The sequence below is a fragment of the Alosa pseudoharengus genome, unplaced genomic scaffold (genome assembly GCF_046254945.1).
Source record: "Alosa pseudoharengus isolate Yale_2024_CS ecotype anadromous, Long Island Sound unplaced genomic scaffold, YU_APseudo_1.1 YU_APseudo_1.1_scf_3, whole genome shotgun sequence".
NCBI lineage: Eukaryota > Metazoa > Chordata > Actinopteri > Clupeiformes > Clupeidae > Alosa > Alosa pseudoharengus.
Window position 1 is genome coordinate 21,596,754 of NW_027468718.1, and position 24,967 is coordinate 21,621,720.

The window sequence follows — 24,967 nt, forward strand, 5'->3', positions numbered from 1 at the left end:
AGTGCAACAGAGAGCCTCCTCTGACAGTCTGAGGCCAATCTATGTGTGTGTGTGTGTGTGTGTGTGTGTGTGTGTGTGTTTGATTATTTATGTTAAGGGGCTCCACAAAGGCCATTAACTTCTCTGTCTACGCAATCAAACATCACAACAGCAAAACAGAAATTTGTATTCATAATTCAGCCTCGACACATCCAATTAAATGAGGTAAATAATTTGGAATGAGTACAAGCTAAGAGTAAATAAAGCAAGTCCTCTGTTTTAATTAGACTGCTTCTCTTCTAATTTTTTTTCACAAGCGTGTAATACACATCAGCATGAAGGAAGCGCTTGGCAACTTGGCAACAGGTGGAACTATGTCTACGTTTTCCATTATTCAAATGAGTTGCAATTAGCTCTTCTAAGATAACAGAGATGATGAGGACGGGGTCAAACCGTAAGCTAAAAAGCACAGACTGTGGTGTCACCTGCCATTACATAGCACTCAGGAGCAAGTACGTCACAAGCGCAAGACACAAGGGCGTGGTGGAGCAGTGGTATCGTCTCCAACCAGGGATGTAGTGGTAAAATAAGAGGTGGGTAAACTATGAATTCTGTGATCAAGGTGAGGTATACTGCAGTATCGGATATTTAAAGGTAAACTATGCAGTATTGGCAATTTCTTACTGTTTTCTCAGTTTTTGCTTCTTGTTCGCTGGCTCTGTCATGACGAATGTCTGAGAAACTCCATCGCTACCTTCTTCTAGCCTGTGCCTGGCGTGTATGTGTATTTGAATGCAGTAAAGCAATTTGTTACACTTGTTATACTTCCTCACACTGAGGCCGTCGGCCCGCCGGCCCACAGTTGCAAGGGGGGTTTTTCCGCTCACAGGCGCTAGGGGGAAGCGAGACGGCCACCATTCAACCCGAAAAAAGTCATATAACCATTCCAATGACTCTGAAGCTGTTAAATGAAGGTAAATTAAGCGAAAAGAAAAAAAGCGACTTGCATATTAAGCTAAAAAACCTGCATAGTGTGCCTTTAAAAAAGGCATTCAGAACGTGGTTGATGATGGTGGAGGTTATTGTTGAATGTTAACAATGTATAACAAATACCAATGGTATTAAATGGTTCCTAGAGTGTTGATGAGTGTACATAATTGTGAATGTGGATAATACAGTGTCATTTTTGAATGTTAATAGTTGCAATTGGTGAATAAACTCTTTTGACGTGGATAAACTCAAATAAGAAATGGATAAACTCTATTTCTGAAATTTCAGGTGGATAAACTGCATTTACTTGTGCTTAGCCTCCACTACATCCCTGCCTCCGACTGACCATCAGTCGACCCGCCACTGAGAATCTGTGTCTCTTTGGATAAAAGCGGCTGCTAAATATCAGTCAACTATCAGTCACACAAGCATGGTGACAGACACACAGAGAGAGAGAGAGAGAGAGAGAGAAAGAGAGAAAGAGAGAGAGAGAGAGAGAGAGGGAGAGAGAAACTAGTGACTGTACCTGGTGATATGATGTAGAAGAAGTCTTTGAACTCGTCCATCCACACCTCGGCCAGGCGGCGGTTGTTCTTGTTGATGACCTGGCCGGTGCCCCCGGGAAATGTGTAGGGGGTGGCCTTGCGGAACACGTGGCCCACGTGGGAGCAGGTGACAATCTCCAGCGAGCCCCCACACTGCCAGATCTGTGGAGAGATGGGGAAGCGGGACCAACCAGAGGTCACGAGACGCATGTCAGGGAGCGTGTGTGTGCGTGTTTTCTACGATATCATCAGGTACAGCAGGTGAACGCTGAGCTCTTTTACAGTTTGACCCTCCTCACCTAGTGACAGCTGCCCCAGGGGGCCGAGAGACTACTGAACTTACACTGACCCTGTCGTCAGCTACACACTGCCCACTCCATAGACGCCATCTGAGGGGCTAACCCTGACCTTGGCATTCATTACACATGACTCAATCCTCAGAGGGAGGCCAGGTACGGTCACTTACCCTGAAAGACAACTCCAGGTTCTCCCCTCCCCATATGTCCATCCCTGGGTCATAGGTGCCAATTTCTTCAAAATATGTGCGGTCAATGGAGAACAGGCCGCCAGCCATCGTAGGTGTTCTGTTAGAGAAAACAGAGTGACAGAGAGAGAGAGAGAGAGAGAGAGAGAGAGAGAGAGAGAGAGAGAGAGAGAGAGAGAGAGAGAGAGAGATGGGGGGTAAGGGTGATGGACAGAGAGAAGAGGAGAAAAAAAACGATAAAAAGATTATGCGACATTGTACATATCACATTACAGGCCGTTGCTTTTCAAGTGTGACAGGGCCTTCTATTGAGCCTTTCGTGGATTTCAAAAGTAATTAAATCCTGTGTATATTTGTCAGCCACCGAGAGCTGACAAGCAGCCCTTTGAGATGGGCTCAGTCTATCTGGGGCCTGAAGATAGACTTATAATCTCCAACCCTGCTCTCCTCTGATGGACAGCTAATGCTAATTTACGGGTGGGTAGGTGATCAATCAGGCGGTGTCTTTGCTAGCTGTCCCACGGCAAAACAGACATGTCTGCTGATGCTGCAGGACTAAGGAAGCCACCGGGCATGATGGCATTTTTTATTCCCTCCATCATCTCACATTCATCAGGCCATTTTCCCCCCTTTTATTCGGTTGTTTCGTGGCATTTGATTCATGAAGAGCGCAGATTTTCCTGAAATCTCTTTTTTTCCCCCTCTCTTTTTCTCTGCGGCTATTATTGAGATCTGATTTGTGCGAGGCTGAGCGATTGGCCGCTTCAGGTGCTGAGCACAATTACGGCGAAGCTGGCCGCGGCTGTCAGGGGGCGACGGCGCGCCTCTCCGCTAGTTGCCACATCCAATGAATGAGATTAATGATGTTGAGACAAATGGCGGCGTGTTCTTTTGTTCAGAGCGCCGCCGCAGCACTTCAAGAGGAATTAGCATGGGCTGTGTTTAACACTACGGACTGACACATGTGGACGCAAATGTGCAACACACACACACACACACACACACACACACACACACACACACACACACACACACACACACACACACACACACACACACACACACACACACACACACACACACACACACACACACACACACACACACACTCTCGCGCGCGCGCACACAAGCACACACACACACACACACACAGACACACACACACACACACACGTGCACACATGCACGCACACACACACAAATAGAAGACCACAAAGAAAGGGTTTTCGATCTCAATGAGGATCCCTGGGAGGTAGAGCAAGCAATCTTCACTGCCGCCTAAGCACCGACTTGGCTCATGATTACACTTCTGGAATATTCTGGAATAAGTGATTAGTACTATGCCCTGGTGTCTTTTCCCCATGACTGACTGCTAGACGTGACGGCTCATAGACACACCGGGGTGAGCCTTGGGAGCCATATCCCTCTAAAGTTAACACCTACGCTGTGCTCCATTTTTTTTTGCGCTGCCAGTAAAAAAAGAACATTTTGTAGGGAACTGAAGATTAGATTTTTCCCTTGGTTCAGTGAATCTTAATTAATCTAGGTGGATTGGATGAGTCCAGACATGCTTGAGTGTGTGCGCTCCACGGCAGCTCGCAGACACGGGCACACGGGCGTAGGTAAATCATTCCAATCTAATCTCCCTTTCCTTATCGCCTTTCTGGATGCTTCCGTCCGCCCCTATAACATGCTGTGCCGGCGTTATCACAAACACATCTGTTAAGCAAGTGCAATGTCTCTGCGCAAACAAACGCCAGTCCCTCTGGTGGGCGGAACGTCCGAGTTTATTGGACAGAAAATGACACGATCGGGTCGTTTGGCGTCTCAAAAGGGATTCTGAGTTGTCATGGCACCGCCTGAGGGGAGACGGTCTGGAGAAATTTGATCAAACTTCCCACCTCCAGCGGAGAGTCTATTTTTGGGCTGCAGGATGAGTAAGCAGGCTCTCGTGTGCTCGCCGCCCTCAACGACCTCGCTGGTTCAGGAGGAGGTGATCCACTGACGTTCCAGCTGAATCCTCTATGGATATGACTCAATCTATGGAGCTCCTATATGCAACCACTCTTTGTGAATGAATAAACCCGAATCATGCCCCTTGTATACCCCTCAATGACAAAGTCTGAAGGAAAGAAGTTCAAGTTGGGAGCACACATTCAGAACGAACACAGGATGCTGTAACTCAAACTGTTTTCTGCAGCTTTGTGTTCAGATATCTAGAGTCCAAGAAATATATTGACAGTCAAGTGCTATGACATTACCAATTCTAATCATTCTAGTATGTCTTGAACTTGAACTCTTTGGTGTAGCTCCCCAACTGAATTAGTATTGGTTTGGAAAGCGCGCCCTCATCTCCCTCCAGCCAAACAAAGTCTATGGAGCGTCAGCCATCTTTGCTCTGTGAGAAAGTGTGATAGAAATGTGGCTCTGTAACGGCAATCGTACCTGACTGGGAGGGTCCGGTCCCCCTTGCGCCGGTCCATCTCCCTCTGGGGTACAGGGTACCAGCGGAAGTTCAGCTTCCAGTTGAAGCCGCCGTACGTCATGTCCGAGCCGGCCATGTACTCGAACGTCTCATCGCTGATGACGTCGATGATGGGACACACCACAGACGTCCTGTAACAGCAACAGAACAGGGAAACGATGAGAAAGCACAATATCATGACTCACACACAAGTTTCAGTGTTCCAGCAAAGTGAGTTATGCTTCCCACTTCCTTAAACAGAATAAATTATTCATAGAGAGGAAAATCCCCAAACTATTCTTCTCGAGACCAAGAGGGAAAGAATGAGAAAAATCACGATGTGCTGACCGCACAATACACGCCTGGCATTATTCCGATATTCATTATGAGCGTTGCTACAGTCAGTCAAAAAGCCCATATGGCAGCCATTATGGATCCCACCGACTGCTAAACTCCATAACAGGAATGCCAATTACTCTGACACCTGAGGCAAGACGCAGCACCACAGAGTTCCTGATTGCAATCAATGCAAAGCTAATATTAGCACTGTCTGAGGCTGCCAATATCAGAGCTGCTGCCTTGCATCTTTCCCCGCACAAATTAGCACAAAAGTGTGTTTTTTTTTTACTCTCACCCAAAGGCGCCTCCATTCCACACCAATTCGGTCTGATCTCGCTCAGCAGACGTTTTCCTCAGACTGGCGACCGCAGCTGTCTGTTAGCCTGGCTATGGAATTATGTATGACAGCGTTGCGGCGTGCCTGGCATAATGCACTGCGTAGTGTCACTCTGAACACTCCGCCTGGCAATATGAGCACATTTACAAGTTGCTATGACGGGAGTGTGACAAGAGGGACAAATTGCACTTTTCATGTCTTCATCATCATCATCATCATCATCATCACTACCACCACCACAAAATCCACTGTCATCGCTCTTGAAGCATAAAAGGACCAAGAGCTGCTGACAGTCTCAAAAAGGGATAAACTGGAACAGTCACCAACTGCAAAAAAGTGTGTGGGGAAAAAAGTGGTTTGGCCTCTTTTTGTTCCCAAATCTCTGAGCCTCTGAAGGAGCCGTGGACAGATGAATCACAATGACTAGGAGTCGGTTTGCTCATGGGTCTGTAATGATGGGCTTAGATGCTCTTGTGATAGAACAAGCGGTCACATTTCACCTTCAGCTGCGAGAGAAAAGGGACAGCGCTTCCGCAAGAGAAACATTTGCATGTGTTTCAGCATGCACGCACACACACATGCACACACACACACGCGCACACAACTTCTTTTCACTACAGCTCACTCTACCACACACACACACACACACACACACACACACACACACACACACACACACACACACACACACACACAGCTGTCACTGGCACTGGCTTCAGCAAGTGTCTGCTAAAATTACATGCAACTCTTTAGATTACAAAAAGCACAAAATAAATGCAAATCCCCATCACCCGCAGACAAGGAGGACAGAGGCAAATTACCCATATGCTGCTCACACAAAAACCTGACGTGCATTTCACCAAACTCAATTTCTCCAGCTGTTCCTGTGCTAGGTAACTGGGGGGAGGTAAGAAATCTCTTCATATGCTCCTTGCACTTGCAGCATTTACAATACCAAGCACAGAATGTCCTCTCCCTACAGTTCAAAGAGGTACATTGAATAATTTAACCTACACAAACCAAGCCCATTATATGGTTATATGGCCTCAGATCTGCTGGGCCATTGCGTTTTACTACAGAAGTATGCACAGTAACTTAGTGCTGTATATATTTCAGTGGTATATCACATTAGTTGGTTTATACTGCACAATCTCCTCAGGGCAGTCGTGGCCTACTGGTTAGGGCTTCGGGCTGGGAACCGAAGGGTTGCCCGTTTGATCCTCGACCAGTGGGAACGGCTGAAGTGCCCTTGAGCAAGACACTTAACCCCTCACTGCTCCCCGAGCGCCGCTGTAGCAAGGCAGCTCACTGCTCCGGGTTAGTGTGTGCTTCAACCCACTGTGTGTTCACTGTGTGTGCTCTGTGTGTTTACTAATTCACGGATGGGATAAATGCAGAGACCAAATTCTGTGTATACGCAAGTATACTTGGCCTAGAAACCTGATTTACATTTACAGAAGAAGTGCACACACTACTCCAGCATGGCCGCCGCCCTGTTCTTCACCTTAAGCTAAAGAAAGACAATGCCATGAAGCATTCTCTACAACCAAATCTGGTGGGTGGGGATTAACTAAAGGTCAGTCCCTTTATCTTAAGCTAAAGATAGAGAGTTCCCCCAAATACAAGTCTGGCAGGTGGGTATTAACTACAGGTCAGTCCCCTTACCTTAATCTAAAGACGGGGTATTCCCCCACATCCAAATCTGCCGGGTTGGTATTAACAAAGGTCAATGTCCTTACCGGTCCTCTTTGATGCGGGCCAGCAGTGGCTCCAGCCAGCCTACTGTGCACTCGCAGTGGGCGTCCAGGAAGGTGATGACCTGGCCCTTGGTGGCGGCTGCCCCCCGCAGCCGAGCCCGGATGAGGCCCGAGCGCTGCTCCATGCGCAGGATCCGCACCGGCACTTCCAGGTTCCGCACATAGTCGTCCAGCTTCTTCTTCAGGAAGTCTGGGGTGGGAGGGGAGGAGAGGAGAGCAGGAGGAGACAGTGCTGCTTACAGAGAACATCCGGTGTGATGGGAATGTTGGAAAATGAACGTTCTAAAGAATATCTGTTCATTGAATTCAACGAGAGCCATATAAGGCTATCTATAAGGCAGGCTTGTGCAAAATTCCAGAATTGAATTGAAACTGGCTCTTAAATTCCAATTCAATTCTTGAATTTCACTTGCATTTCAATTGAGGAAGCAAACAGGAAGCAGAATTGCAATTCGAATTGTGCACAACCCTGCTATAAGGCTCTGAATTCAACATAGAATTTTAGAACCTTGAATTGTTGCGGAACGGAATCTCATGTTAGAATGTTCCAAAAACCCACACCTTAATTAAACATCAAGTTTTGAGATATGGGGGTCGGCATAGTCGGCATTCAACCCTGAAGTTGAATGTGTGACAAAAGGAAGCGTTGAAGCGTGTGTGACAAAAGGAAGCGTGACTGAGGGAAACAGGGGAGCAGCCAGGAGATGGTACCTCTCTCACTGGCATCGTCCACCAGAACGATCTCCACGAGCAGGTGGCGCGGAGAGCGGTTGATGACGCTGTGGACCGTGCGCAGCAGCGTGCTCCACGCCTCGTTGTGGAACACGATGACGATGCTGGTGTTGGGCAAGTCATCCTGATACACCTTGGTCTTGCAGCTAATAAGATTTAAATAAAGTACAGAGTCTCGGTTAAAAGAGTAAGCCTCAGGATACACACACACACACACACACACACACACGACCATAAAATGGGGCTCCTGTGATATGATGTGGGTCTAGCTCAACATGCTTCTGGGGGGGGGGGGGGGGGGTTAGGGGGTGCTGGATGGGAGGCAACAGAGCCATAAAGCTCCGTCTTGACTTAATGGCACCAACAGTGCTGCCTTTACCCCGGGATGGAGATGCATCCATCCTGCGCACGCCACACAGACACAAAGCAGAGCAGGGGGCGCCTGTCGCCAGCAGCTGCTGAATAAAGGATGAGGGTGCATTAGCAGCAGAGAGGAGGATGTGTGAGGTGACAGGGGTGGCTGGATGGGAGGGGAGGGTAGCTCTCCTGCCCCAACCAACACCCCCCCCCCCCCCCCATCACCATCCCCACCCCCCCGCCACCCCATGTCTCAAAAATGGCTGACCCGGATGACAGAATTGGGTCAGCAGGGGGCACACCCCTCTCTCTGTGGCGTGAGTGGACCCACGAATTTAGCCAATGACAGGTCTTTCCTCACTGTGCTTGACAATGTCTTTTCAGGGCTGTATGGCTTTTTTTCACCTAAGTTTATTCAGCACAGCTGATTTGTAAAGATGTTGGGGAGAAAAGATTAGATTTGCAATCCCACCTTTCTTCTGCGGCACTACACTCGCTCGCCATGCGGCAGAATCACCTCCACGAGACTCGTCATTTAGTCGCCATAAGAGCTCCTCGCCAAACCATCACGCTGGACTAATAGCTTACGATTACCCACAGTGCACTGCCTGGGTATTTTTCCAACAAGTCGACGGCCCCAAACCTGGAAGCCGGTGATGAATAGGTGAATTGTGCTTTAAAAAAAAAAAAGAGTCTTCAATAAAATGGTAGGGAGTGCACCATCCTCAGGAAAACAGATGTTAACAAATGCTTCTGAGGGAGTGCATAAAAATGAATCACAGTGGTGTGTCGTAGGAAAGAGGGGGAGGGGGAGGCTAGGCTCTGTAAATCAGCGGGGTAAGATGAATGCTGAAATGTTTCACCCAAATAGCTCCCCGGTTTTTCATTATGCTGCTCAAATGAGGCCTGGGTGTTTCAGAAAACAACACTTCCCCATTCCCCCCTCTACTGAGTGATGAAAAACGCTTGCCCCTACGCTCCTTGAAATGGAGGCAAAACAAGAACATTTTAAAACGCTGAGCATTTATTTATGATGTTTTGGAGACATTTTTAAAAGCTGAAAATGGGTGCCTTGTCTTCATAATACACCACATTTGATCCTTTTTTTTAAAAGCATTCTGTACATGTAAAGTGCTATTGAAGACATATGCCTTTGGCAGTCAAACATTTTGTGCATTGGGCTCATCATTGTGGCTTTCGTTCATTTTACTCAAACACTGATGCCACCTATGTGTGTTACTTTACATGATTTATAGTAAGTAAAAATAGTGGTGACACAAATGTATTTGTCTAGGGGTTGGCATAGTTCTGGCAATGTTCTCTAAAACACTACTGAAGTACTGAAGTACTATTAAGTGAACAACTTGTCTTGTGGCCTTGTGGTTATCAACGACATTCATCCTACCATGCGGTTAGGTGTCAGGTGGGCCCAATCTCTACTGCCTGACTCACCCATCCAGTCTTACGTCGGGCAGGCTCCTGTTAAGGGCGATCATGTCGCTGGCCATCAGGTTGAACTGGTTGATCTTAAAGAGCTCCTTCATCTTCTCCTGGTCATCCTTCGGGAGGACCACCGCCTTCCCCATCTCGCCTGGACCCTCGTGGGAGCGGGAGATCACAGCTGCAAGACCCACACAAACCAGAACGCCATCAGCAAGACATCAGTTACGCCTCCGTAGCCAAACCTCTGCCCTGTATATGCAAACAGATCCTGACCCCAGCTTGACTCTCACTCAAACAAAAAATAGTTACATTCAGAGAGAGAAAGAGAGAGAGAAACAGAGAGAGAGAGAAACAGAGAGAGAGAGAGAGAGAAACAGAGAGAGAGAGAGAGAAAGAGAGAGAGCCTCTGGCCTTTCGAGGATAAATTATGAGAGGAGTTGTGACATGGGTATGAAGTAAAAAATGAGCAGTGTTCTGAACCAGTGATCCATGTTATAGAATGTGTCAGCGGGAATGCGGCGACGTCCTTGGGCCGAGACTTACAGTATCGTACATCTCTACTGTAGCCCGGCACTGTCACAGCAGCGAAACGAGAAGTGACTAGAGGAAAAGCGAAAACAGCTGCTGGCCAGATTCATGGGCCGCTGGCCTATCTAATTGTGAAAGTAGATACCAAGAGTTCCTCACACCAAAGCCTCAGATGGAGGGGCAGGGCAGTGGAGTCCAGACAACTTGAAAGCAGCCGACATACGAGTCCCCACTGCATTTGTGGTAGTGTGACTGGGCGTTGTACTGCCCACTCAGCAGCACGGCTTTCTTTAACTTTAAAGGGTGGTAACCGCAGCACTGGACTGTGCCCTATGGCTCTGAATGCAAATTAAAAACAGTGGAAATAGCTGATGGATTGATGGCTCTTTGTGACGACTCAAGGTGAAGAGGTGCATTAGTGGGTGGCTGGGGTGTGTGTGTGTGTGTGTGTATGTGTGTGTGTGTGTGTGTGTGTGTGTGTGGGGGGGTGGATGTGAGGGGGGTGGGGTGGATGCAGGTCTGCCGCAGGTTCAGGTTAAGAGGATTCCACAGGGGCCCTAACACTGGGGGTGCAGCGTATGGAGCAGAGCCTGATGGGTCAGCCCCTCTCCATTAGGACATTGGCTTAACACCGGATGGTCCGAGGCCATCGGATGATCGGGATTACTGAGTCAAATTGCAAGGCACTCTTGGACAATGGACCGAAATCAACGCATGCACAGACTCCTTGTTATTTAGGTTAATTCACTGTGTGATAGGCCACAGGGGCCTCTGGGGAGAAGAATTTTATAAACCAGGCCAAATCATCAAACCCTCAAATATGAACAAAAAAATAACAGTTGCTGAAAAAACTAATCTATCTGTGTCATATTCCTTGCTTCCAAATCTGCAACAATTACACATTAGAGGCTTAACAGTTATGGCAGACTTACCACAGTCATTTCCAGTAATGGATTATTGTAGTTCCTAGTACACAGGCACATATTTAAGAACAATGCTGAGATCTTGTTCTATCTCTGTGGCAAATGTGACAGTATTTGTCCCTAAGAGAAATGCATTCACTTTTAGCTGAGGTTTGATAACGCCTGTAAGACAACAACTCTCCCGACAGGTCATATATTAATCTACATCATCGCCTCGAAGAGGGATCTGGGATTAACATGGATGATCATGTGCAGTGGTAGTCGAGTGAGAGACGCACTGAACAGTGAGGGCTCACGTCTCAACCCAGAGTAATAATAAGGACATACAACACGTCAGGTCCAACAATCGATTTACACGTAGGCCTACTAAGACACACTTGAACAATGAAGTAAATAACAGCAATAACAAGGCTATGGCAACCAGACAACATGGATTTGATAACTAAAGGAAAATGGTGATTTATGTAGGCCTAACTAGTAAATGTTCGAGAAAAAATCATTTAAAAACCCTCTTCAGCATTAGCTGAATACTATGAATATTCTGAATTTGCGGATGAAGCCAAGTCTATCTTACTGGCTAAATCAGCTTTGAAGTATCTCAACCAGCCGCTGACACTTAAATATGCATGACGAAAAACAGTCAGCCTCTTCTGCCTCTATTTTCTCCATCTTCTTTTGAAGCCATCTTGGTGTAATGCTGCTATGACAACTGTTCACTCATGTGTATTGTTCAGCAGTGGAGGCACCTTTGTTGATCATTGGATCTCGGAAACTGCTAAATGTCAGGGTCTCTTGTGAGTCTCTCAGCTCTCAATCTGTGTGTTTGTGTGTGTGTGTTTCTCACATTTCAGCCCTTTGACATCTCCTACCCTGGTTTGTGAGACACAGACAGACACACACATACAGACAGACAGACAGACAGACAGACAGACAGACAGACAGACACATACAGACAGACACACACACACACACACACACACAGACAGACACACACACACACACACACACAGACAGACACACACAGACACAGACACAGACACACAGACACACACACACACACACACACACACACACACACACAGCATCCGTTTTAAAAGACCAGGCTCTCTTGAATCTAACAACCACATCCGTCAAGGAGGCAAGATTGCTTCCCCAGGAACCAGTTCAAGTGTTTTACGTCATCTGTACATTGGAGCTCAATGGAACACAGCACAAAGTCTTACTAGGCCTGTGTGAATAATACAGTCTCAGATTCAGATAAACAATAACGGCCAACAGACCGATTAACGACACACAAAGGGCCACAGACAAACAATGTCTTGTCTGATGCAGGAGATTGCTGTATCTCTCACCACAATCACCTCATGTGAATGTGAACACACAATCACCTTAGTGTGAACAGTGAGAGGATTAAGGTAACCCACGACAGCACGCCAGGGTTTGGGTGTGTGAACATGGCAGCTACACACACACGCACACACACGGCTCTCCGCTCCACCACCACAGTCGGCCGCCAGTGCTGCTGCGCACCAGGCAGGAACGGTTTGATCTCACCAGGTGTCCTACAGCACCTGCCATCACAGGCTGCCCAGCCCAGCCAGGCCCAGCCCAGAGCAGAGCAGAGCACAGCCCAGCAGAGCAGCGCAGAGCACAGCAGAGGGCTGCAGCACCATGAGCAATGTGAGCTCCAAACCATGAAGACGGATGCACTGAAGTGAAGGCCTGCTGTGTGTGGTGTCGGCAAAGCTCGGAGTTAAACAAGGGAGAACGTTTTCCTGTTATTTTCTGAAAGGAATGTTTAGGATGTCCAACGTCCTGAAGAGCAGACACGGTCAGCAGCACGCATGGAATGGCAGTTATGATGGTAATTACGGTTCAAATGGCAAGCCACACGTACAGATGCCTAATGACTCGTGCAAGAGAGCTCCTCTAATCGAGCGGTGGACATTTTCCAGTCTCCTAGAGGCCTTGTCTAAGAGGACCATATAGACATATGGCCACGTTGTAAAAGTGCATGTCATGCACTGGCCCACAGACATGATCATTCCCCAGGCAGACTGATGCATCCGTGCAAATCTCAGTGGAGGCAAACTTGAAATTACTCAAAAATAAATAAGACAACTGGGGAGCCGGTGCATCCATCAACCCACACAAATAGCAGTAAGGAGAGAGGGTATTGATTGAGTCCAGAATGAAACATGCTGCAAATGAGACTCTTACTTTTCCACGAGCGGGCAATCAATTCTCTGTAAGGTGGCACGATTAATCTAAAACAGGGTGCTCAATTTAAAAAGCAAATCACTGAGAGATCGGACTGGCACTGCTTTTTTTCCGATGAAATCATAAAGATGTTGTCAAACTAATTATGGCTTACCAAATTCATACCCTCAATAACATAATATTAAAGACTAACAGACACTTAGACAGATGAGGGCAATTTCTCCACTGCAACATAGTTAAAAGGGACCTGACTATGTTCACGATAAACATGTTAATATTATTGATACTAGTGATAAACATCTAAACTATTTTTTATAGCTGCTCAACAAACATATCATCCAGGGCTTCATGACTAATTATCTAGTTACCAGGCATGAGTTTCAAATGACTAACAATGTCCCGGATAAGGGCCTGTGACCGTGTATATACTCTATCTGAACACATCAGTGCTTGAACATCTCAAGGGTAGTCCATTCACATCAACACCTAAATCAACAAGACATAAAGTCAGGGCAGCATGAAGGTGGGCAACATGATTAAATCACCCATTGTGATGGCAATTCAACAAGTACAAATGCACAATAAGTACAAATGCACAACAGAGCAATATTGTCAAAAGCTGACAGACCGTCTCAGACCGTTTAAGCCTTGCTTTTCTGGGCAGAATGACTACTTAGACCTCAGTTGACAATCTAATTCCCTAATAGCTTCACAGGCATATTTAGATTTCAACTTGCTGTATTGTGGGGTGTGAGAATCAGAGACCGAGGAGGATTTCTGTTTTACATAATGGAAAAAATCTCTGAAAAAAGAATGGCCAACACTACAATTTATTCAAAGAAACCAATGATTTGTGTATGCAAAAAGAGCAACACACTTTACTTTCTAGCACTCCGGCTTCCTAACCTTGGAAGCAGCTTAACTTGACCCTCTTAATCCTATTTACCTGCATGACCGCCTACTTAAAGATACCAATTACACTGGTAATCAGAAAGTATGGCCAACTGTTCAGCTTTTTCAGACAGACTAAGGAAAAGGTGATAAGCAAGAGCTACTTCCTATTGATCTAACATTTACTGCGAAAACCAACTGGCCTTCCAAATGCTGCATTTATAACTGCATATGAGTATACACATATCACTTATGAATGTAGTATCCTACTATGAACTGAGGCATCAGCCAGACACCATTGCTCTGGTGGCCCTGCAGTGTGCTACAGTAGGCATGCCATGGATGTAAAAATGACTTAACAGGCCCTTCAGCACCACAGAACTATAGGAGTTATATCAGGCTCCTCTGTGATGCTTCCCAGATGTCCGCCTCCACTTTAATTTTCTCTCACTTTGTATCATCACTGTTATCGCTCTACTGACATCATTCCTCCACCCTCCCTTCTCTGGCACAAAGGATAGATCTCCAAGGACACGGTCAAACGATCAAAGCACCATCTAAAATGATAACATCACTACGGGCCATGCTTGTTTGAATTACCACCACTGTTTAGCTTAGGGCAACCAACCCCCCCCCCCCCCACACACACACACACACACACTCACAGATACTCAAACACTTAAAATACCGCTATTAAATTAAATGACTCCTCTGAACTTCTGATCTGTGTACACAGGGGTAAATCAGCCCCTTTCCTGTGTGTGGCCTGCTCTGAGTAAGCGTGTTTGTGGCCTGTGGGGGGGGGGGTTTCAGCAGAAGACTCGTACCTCTCAGGGCGGGCAGCAGCGAGCGGTCCTTCCTGTCGTCGCACTTGTTGCACTCGCTGAAGTAGAGCAGCAGGAAGACGTCCACCAGCACCCACACCAGCGAGGTGGTCAGCACCACCTTGCAGTAGACGAAGCGCCGCATGCTGGAGCTCGGGGTCGGAGTCGGGCTGCCGGAACAGGGAGAAGGGGGGTGGGAGAGGCGAAAAGAGGAGAGAAGAGGAGAGGAGAGGAGAGGAGAGGAGAGGAGAGGAGAGGAGAGAAGAAGAGAGGAGAGGAGGGGAGGGGAGAGGAAAGGAGAGGAGAGGAGAGGAGAAGAGAGGAGAGGAGAGGAGGGTTGGCCAGTGGCGTCAGGAGCCCAGGGAGAGCTCAGGGGTGAGGCTGGAGGAGTAGAGAGGCAGTGGTGGGGAGAGAGAGCCGAGGCGACGCCACGACGTCATCCCACTAGGGAAAGGAGGGTGTGTGTGTGTGTGTGGGGGGGGGGGGGTGTGGAGAGAAAAATGGAGAGAAAGAGAAATGAAACACACACACACGTAGACACCATCAGGGCCTAAACAATGCAGGAAAGTCTACCCCACAGTCTGCATTTCCTCATTTCAGCTGCCAATAAGATTCAGTTGTTCTCAGCCCTCTTGACCACTGCAGTCAAAACAGAGAACCATACGAGAGGTTTCACTTTCACTGTCGAGGACAGACAAACTTTCTTAAAAGACTTTCAGTTTCTGCAGTTTGAGAAAATATGTTTCTGACTCACTGAGTGCGGTTGAGCAAGTGAATCATAACCTGGAGATTTCCCACCAGGCCAGGAGTGTGTCAGGTTCACCACCTTCATTAAAATTAAACAATTCCAGGCCAAACCCAAACAATAACTTACTGTCCTCAAAACGTGTCTGTAAGTGGGGGAAAAAAAATAACTGAGATAATATGTCAACCTGAAAATTTCTATGAGAGCTTTTTGTGTCGCTCTGGGAACAGAGCGGACGGTACCGTAGGAAAAGGTAGAAAACAAAGAGAGGAAGGATCCAGAAAGAGGAAGAGAGAGAGAGAGAGAGAGAGAGAGAGAGAGTCAGTGCCGTCAGTGCTGCCTCACAGCCTACTCTCCGATTCGCTCCCCAGGGTTTGCTGGAGGGGTCCATTAATCTGATTTCCTTATCATTCCACCACATCACCCCACATGCTTCCCCTTCTCCTTATCCCCATCCCTCCATACCTGAAGGAGAAGCCCTTACCACACAAGACTGTCAATGTGAAATTATGCAGCCATTATGCAGACATACTGGATACTCAAAGATTTACAATTTTGTGTTAAAGGCATAACCTCTAACTTGGCTAAAACGAGCACGGCATCAAATGAAAATACAGGGAATGCAAGTGTGTGCTGGAATGTGTTCAGGCCATCTTTAAGAGCCTCTATGCAGGCGGCAGATGTGATATTGAATGGGAAATTTCCACAATGTACAGTAAAAGCATGTTTTCCCTTAGAACACCTCAAGTTTCCTTTCAACAGGTCTTTTCTCAAGGTGCAGGTGGACCAAAAACAGTGCTAATGTCTGCACTGGCAGTAAGGAACAAATAATAACTTCTGACTTGTTTTCATGATGTGTCCAAGGGGCAGAACAAAGGGGACTTTAAATCAAACCCTGGGGAACTCCATACTGTACATAAAATGCCATTCTAAACCCTGTCCACATCCTCTACCCTAAAATAAGAATCCTTAGAACAAATGGGGATATCAGAATAAAGTTTAGACTTGAAATGGGCATTGAGCCGCACTGACAACCCCAGCCTGACTGATGCCGTGTTCGGGGCCATCTGGCTTCTCAGAGGAGCTGTGCCATGATTGGGGTTTAGTGCCACCGCGACAGCCAGAAGCAGTGCCTGCAGTCTCCGCTGCAAAAGCTGGGTCATTAGTCCAGCCATCTGCAAGGATGAGCGATTCCTGTCTGACGAGCTACGAGCAACACAAGGTCGCCTACTCCCTTCCCCTCCCCCTCACAATCGAAAATCAACACTGAGGTATCAGGGGTTATTGACCATGTTACAACCAAACATCCTTGTTCCAGTATTTCCTCAAGCCTGTTCTATATGGACATCCTCATTATCAAAACTATCTTGATAAAAAAAAGGGTCCTCCCAATAGCAGTATTGTGAGGAAGTACTTAGGCATCAGCTCTATGGCTGGCTTCACTGTTTCCACAGGAAGTAAAGGTTGATGTGATCTCCACCCCCTACCACCACATTGCCACTCCAGTCGCAGGGTTGCAATTACGGCCGCTCCCCATACAAAGGCAATTCCTCAAGTTGCGAAAGCCTACAGACTTCTGGTAATCAACTTGCTATTATGATGATTGCTGATGTTTCTTCTGGACATAACGTTTGCTAAGTTTTTAAATAACAATGTCCTCATGAATGACAATGACAGGCACACCCACATAAATACAAAATCATGACACATGACAATACTGATAATAATCTAAATCTACAGTGTACAGAAAGAGGTCACTCCATTTCTGAGCTTCGTTTCTGTCTACTTTGGTGGATTCAAAATGGAATGGAAATGTTTTAGGATAATGTAATCTTTCTACCCAATCTAGTTTCACAAGTGACAGATACATAAGAGTTTCCAGTGGCCAATAACAATGTTTACTATAAGTGAACTCTGCTTGAGTAGCAAGAGCAGTAGGCCTGCAGCAGACAAGTGCAATTCTGACATAAGTCACACACATAGAAATTGGTCAATCTCAAAGGCTTACTGACCTACTTATGCGTCCTGTCAGGCCCACAAGAGGCTATGCACCAAGATGCATCGCATTGATGCCAAATGATGCCTAGTGAACCAAATTGAGAAGTTCCAGACGGTAATAACCGGGTGCAAGATGTTGCATTGCCCATCATCCACGCAAAACCAGAAGGCACAACAAAACACAAACATGCATTGACGCACACTCTTCAGAGACACTGAGTGGCCACAACAGTCTGGAAGTCTAACTGCATAATTATCAATAGTTGCAAACAAATGATTCACAACACACGACATGACCCTGCTTCGATTGACCAAGCAGACTTGACATAGGCTACATGACATACGACTATATATTAAATTGTCATGACATTCTTGACAACGTAACGTTATGCCGCATTATTTTCTGACAGAAATTGTTTCTGAGATTAATGGAGTTTCACTGCAGCAGGCTAGGTTGGTGATTACAAGATATATTGACAGACCAGAACAATGTCAAAACAAGTTTACTGGCTAAAATTAAACAAGACAGACTCGTTGTAAAAGCAGGATGATTGTAAATACTTACTGAATAGTGGTAGCGTATGAATGACACCTTGAAGTCTTGCTTGTCAGCAACGTGTTGCATAGGGTAGATTGCTAGCTAGCAGCTCAAAATGTATATCCTTGCAACCTCACTTTAAAGAGTCGCTGGATAATGCTCAAGGTCCACCTCGCGGAAGCATTTGCATCGCAAATATTCGCGAAGAGCGCTGCTATGCTCTCCTATTTTGCAATTATCAGTTAAATGGGTCTCGACGTCAGGTCGCACCGCTACACTGTAGCCATCGGTCCTATCCTTTCAGAGTATGCTATGTATCACGATGATGTTGTCTGTGTATCCAATTCCAGCTACATTGCTGGCTTTTCGTCAACCATCATCGTTTGATTTCGAATTCCCCTCATCGTAGTCTTACTGAGCCCACTACCACCTGTCTCCGCCTTTTTGGCTAGATATGTTACAGAAAATAATATATCACCGGACACTTGATCTATCCCTAGTGCTGGTTTGCTAAATCTAACGGGTCTGGATAGTGTAGCGTAGCGGAGTATACGGAAAGCTCTGCGCTCTATATGCAATCCTGATTGGTTGCATGTTGTGTCCGTCAAGAAACTGATCGCGCAAAGGCCCTACGGATAGCTGGTAAATGTAGGCTCTTGTGCAAATGCAAATTGTCTTATGTAGCCTAGGCTATTTTGTGTCTGAACTCTGAAAAAGAAAAAACATGTCTTAGTTTCATATGGATTATTAGGGTAGCTTATTATCTGGGACGTATAGCAATGCTATTTCATTCCATGTAGTTAATATGTAGCCTAGGCTAGACGGTTCACTACTTTTACAGCACTGCAACATCCATCAACTGTTAACATGAATGCTGAGACATAGACTATTGCTCTGTCTGGAATATAGTTTTGATATAGGCTAGTTAACTGATTAAGCCATTGCCATGGGACATATAGGCTACATCACATGAATGCTATAGATGATGATCATTCTGGGGAGGCAAACAAAGTGTGATATAGGCTACACTATAGTACAGGGATTGTATATGCCCCAATGCATTAAGATAACATATGGAATGTTAAAACGGAAGCCTTGTGGGGCCAACTATGATGCTGATAATGGAACTCTCTTGAAAGGGTCTATGATGTGTAATACAGTGCAAAAGGAAAATGGGCCTACTGTTATACTCATAGATATAGCCTACTCATTACCTAGGCTACCTATCAGATCACTGTCATGGCCTGCATGGCCCAGCCTTTTTTTATAGCCTACATGTCTCAGCATAAAGCCACCATAGACAGACTGACAGACAGAGAGAGAGAGAGAGAGAGAGAGAGAGACTGAACTTGTGTATTTCTGTGATTGTACATATCACCCTAGTCTATCAGGCTTTAAAATAGACAATAGTGCCATCTGCTGTTTACTAGTCAGACAAGGAGGTATGTCTGTCTATCTATATCCGTCTATGAGACAGACATAGCATAGGTGAGATGGTGTTATCAAACGGCTCTTCATCTAGATTGTCTCTTCCTGGCTTTTCATTAGGCCTTTTCCTTCACCTTTGACTGAAAGAAATCAGTAAAATACCATAAAGTGCAATCTTTTCTAATGATTTTCCAGAAGCATAATGTTGAATCTAATTCTTGTTCGTTCAGGACAAAAACCTTTGATAGCCTTAATAATAACATGTGCCTTTAATTAAATTAAGACGAGCAGCAGTAATCTAGCAATGTCAAGTTTAATACCCTTGATGTATGTCTGTCAAGTCAAGTCAAGTCAAGTTTATTTTTATAGCGCATTTCATACACAGAGGTCATTCAATGTGCTTTACATGGATTATTATTGTTATTATTGTTTGGTTACAAAACCAAACAATAATAACAAATAAAAGCATATAAGGGTAATATAGTCAAATAATAGTTCAAAAGGTAAAGATCATAATAAAAAGAAAACACAAGGTAAAATCATTTAAAAATAAAGAATAATTAGTAAGCAAAAACAAAAACCAAGCTCATATAGGGCCGAGAAAAGTTCCTTGAAATCTTCTTTGACAAAGGCAAAAGTAGTAAAAAAGTAATAAAAGACAAGGTAGAATAATTGTCAAGGCAGATTCAGAATTTGTAACTCGGCACAGTCTGCAATGTATAATGATGCTCTGTTCCAGGTATAGGTCACTGTCGCCCAAGTTCCCTTGATGGTTTTATGTATGCAGTGCTCCTACCCCCTTTAACTTGTCATACCCACACAATATACTATAGTGTAGCATTAAATTCATAATCCTTTGATCCTCAATCACTAACTGCTCTGTAAAGCCATCCTAGCCAGGTTGTGTTAGTTGAATGGAAAGCATATTGGACTAAATTATACAAGACACACTGTGTCCCACATTTCTATAATCTGAAATAGTTGTATACCTGTGTGTTGTGCATGTGGCTGTTAGAGGTTTATATGTTAATGAATACTGCATACACATACAGTGTTCTTTTTGAATTGGAAGTGTGCACAACACATCAACAATAGTACATGATTGATGGCTACATGTTTGCACTGATTCATAGGCCTGTGAAGGTGCATGCTGCAAAAACACATGAAGATGCAGAGGTAAACAAAGATAGAGGGGTTCAGAATGCGATAGCTGATGGAGGAGATGAGTATTTCAAACAGGGAAAGGGCAGTCCATTTTAAGGTCAGCCAGTGAAGAGTGTTCTTTGTGTGGGATGCCTTGTTCTGGACTAGTTTGTTGAAAGTTTTGGCAAACTGGCAGGTTTGTTGAAAACAGCATAGTCTACAAGGAGTCAATCAGCTGTAAGAATAAACCATGTTCAAGAGTATGGGTGTGGTGTGATGCATTAATGCTAAATTATTGTTAAACTACAGGAGATTTACTTTTACCGAATATTTATGAGTGATGTTGGACTGCTTCCATTTGATGCTGCCATGTCTGCTGTTTTTTCCTCTCTGGTAAATAGTTTGAATGTTTAAATTCTGTTTTCTTGTTAGAGTGTTCCATCCTTGGAGTGGTCTTCTTTCATCACACTGTCTTGGGGAATATAACTAAACACAATTTAATGTCATTTATGTTGTTTGACAAAATGGTGAACATGGGATAAATTAGGTCCAAAGACTGACAGCTAACCATTGTGCCATATGGATTTAAGGTTGAGTTTCATTTAGGATATGACAAAGTCTATACTCACTGAGTTCACTGCTCCTATAGTGAACCGTATTAAATTATAACTAAATAACTAACTAAATTATAACTCAACAAAATTCAATCATATTTGCGCACGACAAATGTGTCAAACTTCCATATTGCCTCAGGGTGGCGCTATAACACATCTACTGAATCCATCTGAATTTATAGACAGCCCTCATCGGTTTCCCTAGACCTGGGAATGGTTTCACCCAAACAGGTATAATAAACTGGGTTGTCACGCCACAAGTTCAGTGCTGATCAGTTTGAGCCAGTCTACCGATTCAATCCGGATAAAGGAACGCAGAACGAGATAGTCATCTCACTTTGGACACTTGTTACTTTGTCTACATCTTTAGATATTTTTGAACCAAGAAGACAAAATGATATTGACTTAATGAATATTGGGGAATATTTCATGAAAACTTAACACGAGCAACTAAAAACCAAGTCGCGTAAAAGTCTACGACGGAGACGAAGATGAATTCAACAATTTTCAATCAAACGGATGGTGGATTCTTTTCCAACCGCACTGAGGAAATCATATCATGTTGTAACTTAACATCAGTGGTTACTGACAATGGATTTGTGGCAGCCGCCCCGGACGAAAGAAGTCTTTTCATCATGCGAGTTGTCCAAATAGCGGTAATGTGCGTCCTCTCACTCACTGTAGTTTTCGGCATTTTCTTTTTGGGTTGCAATCTTCTCATCAAGTCTGAAGGGATGATCAACTTTTTGGTGACGGACCGCAGACCCTCCAAAGAAGTTGAGGCCGTAATTGTGGGTGCATACTAACGATATCAGACCGTGAATGTGGACTCTAAATCACTCCAACAGTGGCCATGGGATGGTCCAGAGATTATTCGGAGCCTAACCCCACGTAGCCTACATAGATAAATGAACATTAGTAGGCTAGTATTCGCCTTATTAATGCGGAGGACGTTGAACTGTCACACTTTTCTGGCCAAAGGTTGTTGATTCATAGTAATTAATGTGGACTAATCAAGGCAATTTAGCCTATACTCAACTGCCCATGCATGACAGCTGAACTTAACTGACATGGAGGACCACTTTATTAAACCAGCGACACCAAGGTGCACGCGCGGATGTTGTCACACACAATCGTCCAAGTCTTTTTATCAAGACCATTTCCTTTGTAAACAATGATTTAAAGAATGAATGTTTAAACCTATAAAGCGTATTGTTTCTAGAAGTTTACGTTTTTTAAACATAGATGTTTCAAAATTGTAAATGGGAAGCACAGCACGGATTGTTAAAATGTTCATGTCAATACAACCTGTCATGATTGTTTTATAACTTGGTCCAGTAGAATAGCCCAGGCATACAGTCTGATTAAGCAGCATTTCCTTCGAACATCGCTTGCGCGCAGCCGTCATCAGGACCACTGTTTGCATGCCTCTATAATTGTCTAGGCTGTTTAAATATAGCATTACATTAATTTGTGTTCCTTGTTCGGTTCTGTTCCATTTATTATCGCACCGCTGCTTTCTCACAAAGTGCGTGTTGATGATGACAGGTGTACAGTATTTAAACAGTGTTTTATTTGTATTTTATACTGCTTTTATCATTTAAAGCCATTCTTTCATTTTGTTGATTGGATTTATTCTTTGCATAAAATAATACTACATATGTAATTTGGCTGTTATTGGTATACCACAAACAATTAAATATTTAATGCACAATCAATTTTCATAATGCTCCTTGTGAATGTTAACATTAACTCGTATTGGGATGACTTCCAAGCTTACAATTGACAAGAGCTCTGTTTCTTTGAAACGTACACATGCATGACTTGCTTTTTGAATGCAAAGGGTGGAGGTAGCAGAATACAGAACAATATGTTTCCAGCCAACAAGTCACCTGTGCTTAGTGCACATTTAAATTGCCCTGAGTTGTCACACACTGTGCCTTAGCAGACAGATCGATCAGATTGTCCGTCACTGTTTTCAATTGGCCCATTGGCCCATTGTTCCTGATGGCATGATGAGAGACCAGGGAACAAGCTGTGTTAGAGCAAATGAACACTGTGATCAACAGAACATACAGGACAAAACACCAAGTGACCCAGACTGAGCTAGATATGCATAGCTCTGGATTGAGTCATCCGTGTCCATGTACTTTCAGGGAGCAATGATACTGAAATATCTGTATGTGTCATTCCCCCATACAGAACACATAAGACTGTATAGATGTTATCCTTTTCAAATCACACAGGAGTCAAAATCAAACCATGCAATATTTTAGAGTAGTCATGTTGTTTGAAGAGGAAGATGGTTGTGTACATAAACATACAATATACATGTATAAGCATCTCTGATAAAGTAAGACACTGCAAGTCATCTCTCTAGATTATTATTATTTAGCTGGGTCTACATGAAGGTCTCTGAAATGACACCACTGATAAAGTCTTTTATAATTGATTATTACATAGGAAATATGAGAGCCCTTTCAAATGTATATATGTATGCTTAACACGCCAACAAATAATATTAACCGCATATTTAAAAAAAACTATCTTGACTTGGCATATAATCAATATTTGACATCTCTTTAATCTCAAACGCTTTTCATATTAATTAACATGCAGGATAAAACTGTTGATTAGAGTTTGTCGTGGGTAGAAGTGCCTGCTTCAAATTTACAAATGGATGACTAAATTACCTTAAATAAATTAGTAGTGTGTGTGTGTGAAATTGACTCTCTCAAGCAGGTTGAACCTGTCATAGTGGCTGGCACCCAGGGCTACTAGAGAGGTTTTGTCACCATTAAGTCTGCTGTTATTTGTTTCTGCACACCATAGAAAGTCCAATAATGTTTATTATTTTAGAAGGCCTATTGATGTACAGGAAACACCGTGTAAGATAAACAAATGTGCTTAGTATAAACAAATGTGCTCAGGACAAACAAATGAGATTGAATAACCTTTCTTTCAGGGTCTTGTTAAAAATTAGTTTGACTGACTGTTTGGTGGACTTGGTGGTCCACCATGAAATACTGTGAGCCAGACATGTGCTCCATCTGAACAGCTGAACCAGAGTATACCCTTAGGTGACAATTATGGGTGCAACTTCACTAAATGTCACACTATTCTGAATGTGGGTAACATGGTAAATAGAAGGTTTCATTTACGCATGATACAACATCTCTTTGAGCAGCAGGTGTAACTATAATCATGATAGAGACATAATGTTACCTTTTCTGTTTTTCGATGTTTTGAAAAGAGGCAAAAGACAAACGTCTACTTTAAATCTAGATTGCATATTCAAAAGTTCTCTTGAATTAAGACAATCATTGGGTAATTATGCTGGATAACAAAGTGCCTCATCCCTTTACATCTGTATTCTTTGTTGACACTCAATACTTTGATTACAATTGAGCTGACCAGACATTATCTTTTATTTATTGGCATTGAGATATCTTACAAGAGCAAGTGCATGTGCTAGTTCAGACATATAAGAACATGAGCATGCATGACATTCATAAAGCCCCCTCTTGAATGCACTACAAAGGCACGACTAAAAAATAACTCCTATTTCCACCTATCCCATAATGAAGCACTATAATAAGATGCTGGTGTGTGTGAGAAAGCAGCCAGCTGCAGAATGAGAGAGAGGCTGAGTGAACGACGGAGAGTCAATAAGAGAGACACACTGATA

At 44.4% G+C, this 24,967-nt stretch overlaps 2 protein-coding genes across 3 annotated transcripts in view; one reads left to right on the forward strand and one right to left on the reverse strand.

The window, feature by feature from the left end:
- The window catches only part of galnt13 (polypeptide N-acetylgalactosaminyltransferase 13), a 36,219-nt gene extending 17,610 nt beyond the window's left edge, over window positions 1-18,609 (reverse strand). For both annotated transcript variants that reach the window (XM_076263564.1, XM_076263563.1), the window contains exons 1-8: window positions 18,122-18,609; window positions 14,817-15,257; window positions 9,437-9,605; window positions 7,607-7,773; window positions 6,878-7,085; window positions 4,444-4,614; window positions 1,981-2,098; window positions 1,496-1,676 (exon numbers count right to left, since the gene is read on the reverse strand). In XM_076263564.1, coding sequence (XP_076119679.1) covers window positions 1,496-1,676; window positions 1,981-2,098; window positions 4,444-4,614; window positions 6,878-7,085; window positions 7,607-7,773; window positions 9,437-9,605; window positions 14,817-14,958 — 1,156 coding nt within the window. In that variant the 5' untranslated portion in view covers window positions 14,959-15,257; window positions 18,122-18,609. The remainder of the gene's footprint in view (window positions 1-1,495; window positions 1,677-1,980; window positions 2,099-4,443; window positions 4,615-6,877; window positions 7,086-7,606; window positions 7,774-9,436; window positions 9,606-14,816; window positions 15,258-18,121) is intronic.
- Window positions 18,610-21,562: 2,953 nt separating this feature from the next.
- rprma (reprimo, TP53 dependent G2 arrest mediator candidate a) lies at window positions 21,563-22,945 on the forward strand. The gene has a single exon (XM_076262580.1). The coding sequence runs from the start codon at window positions 21,771-21,773 to the stop codon at window positions 22,083-22,085; it is 315 nt and encodes a 104-aa protein (XP_076118695.1). The 5' UTR covers window positions 21,563-21,770; the 3' UTR covers window positions 22,086-22,945.
- The last annotated feature ends 2,022 nt before the right edge of the window (window positions 22,946-24,967 follow it).

Excerpts from the sequence above, each read along its gene's own strand:
- rprma (XM_076262580.1), top strand. The coding sequence starts at position 21,771 with ATGAATTCAACAATTTTCAATCAAACGGATGGTGGATTCTTTTCCAAC.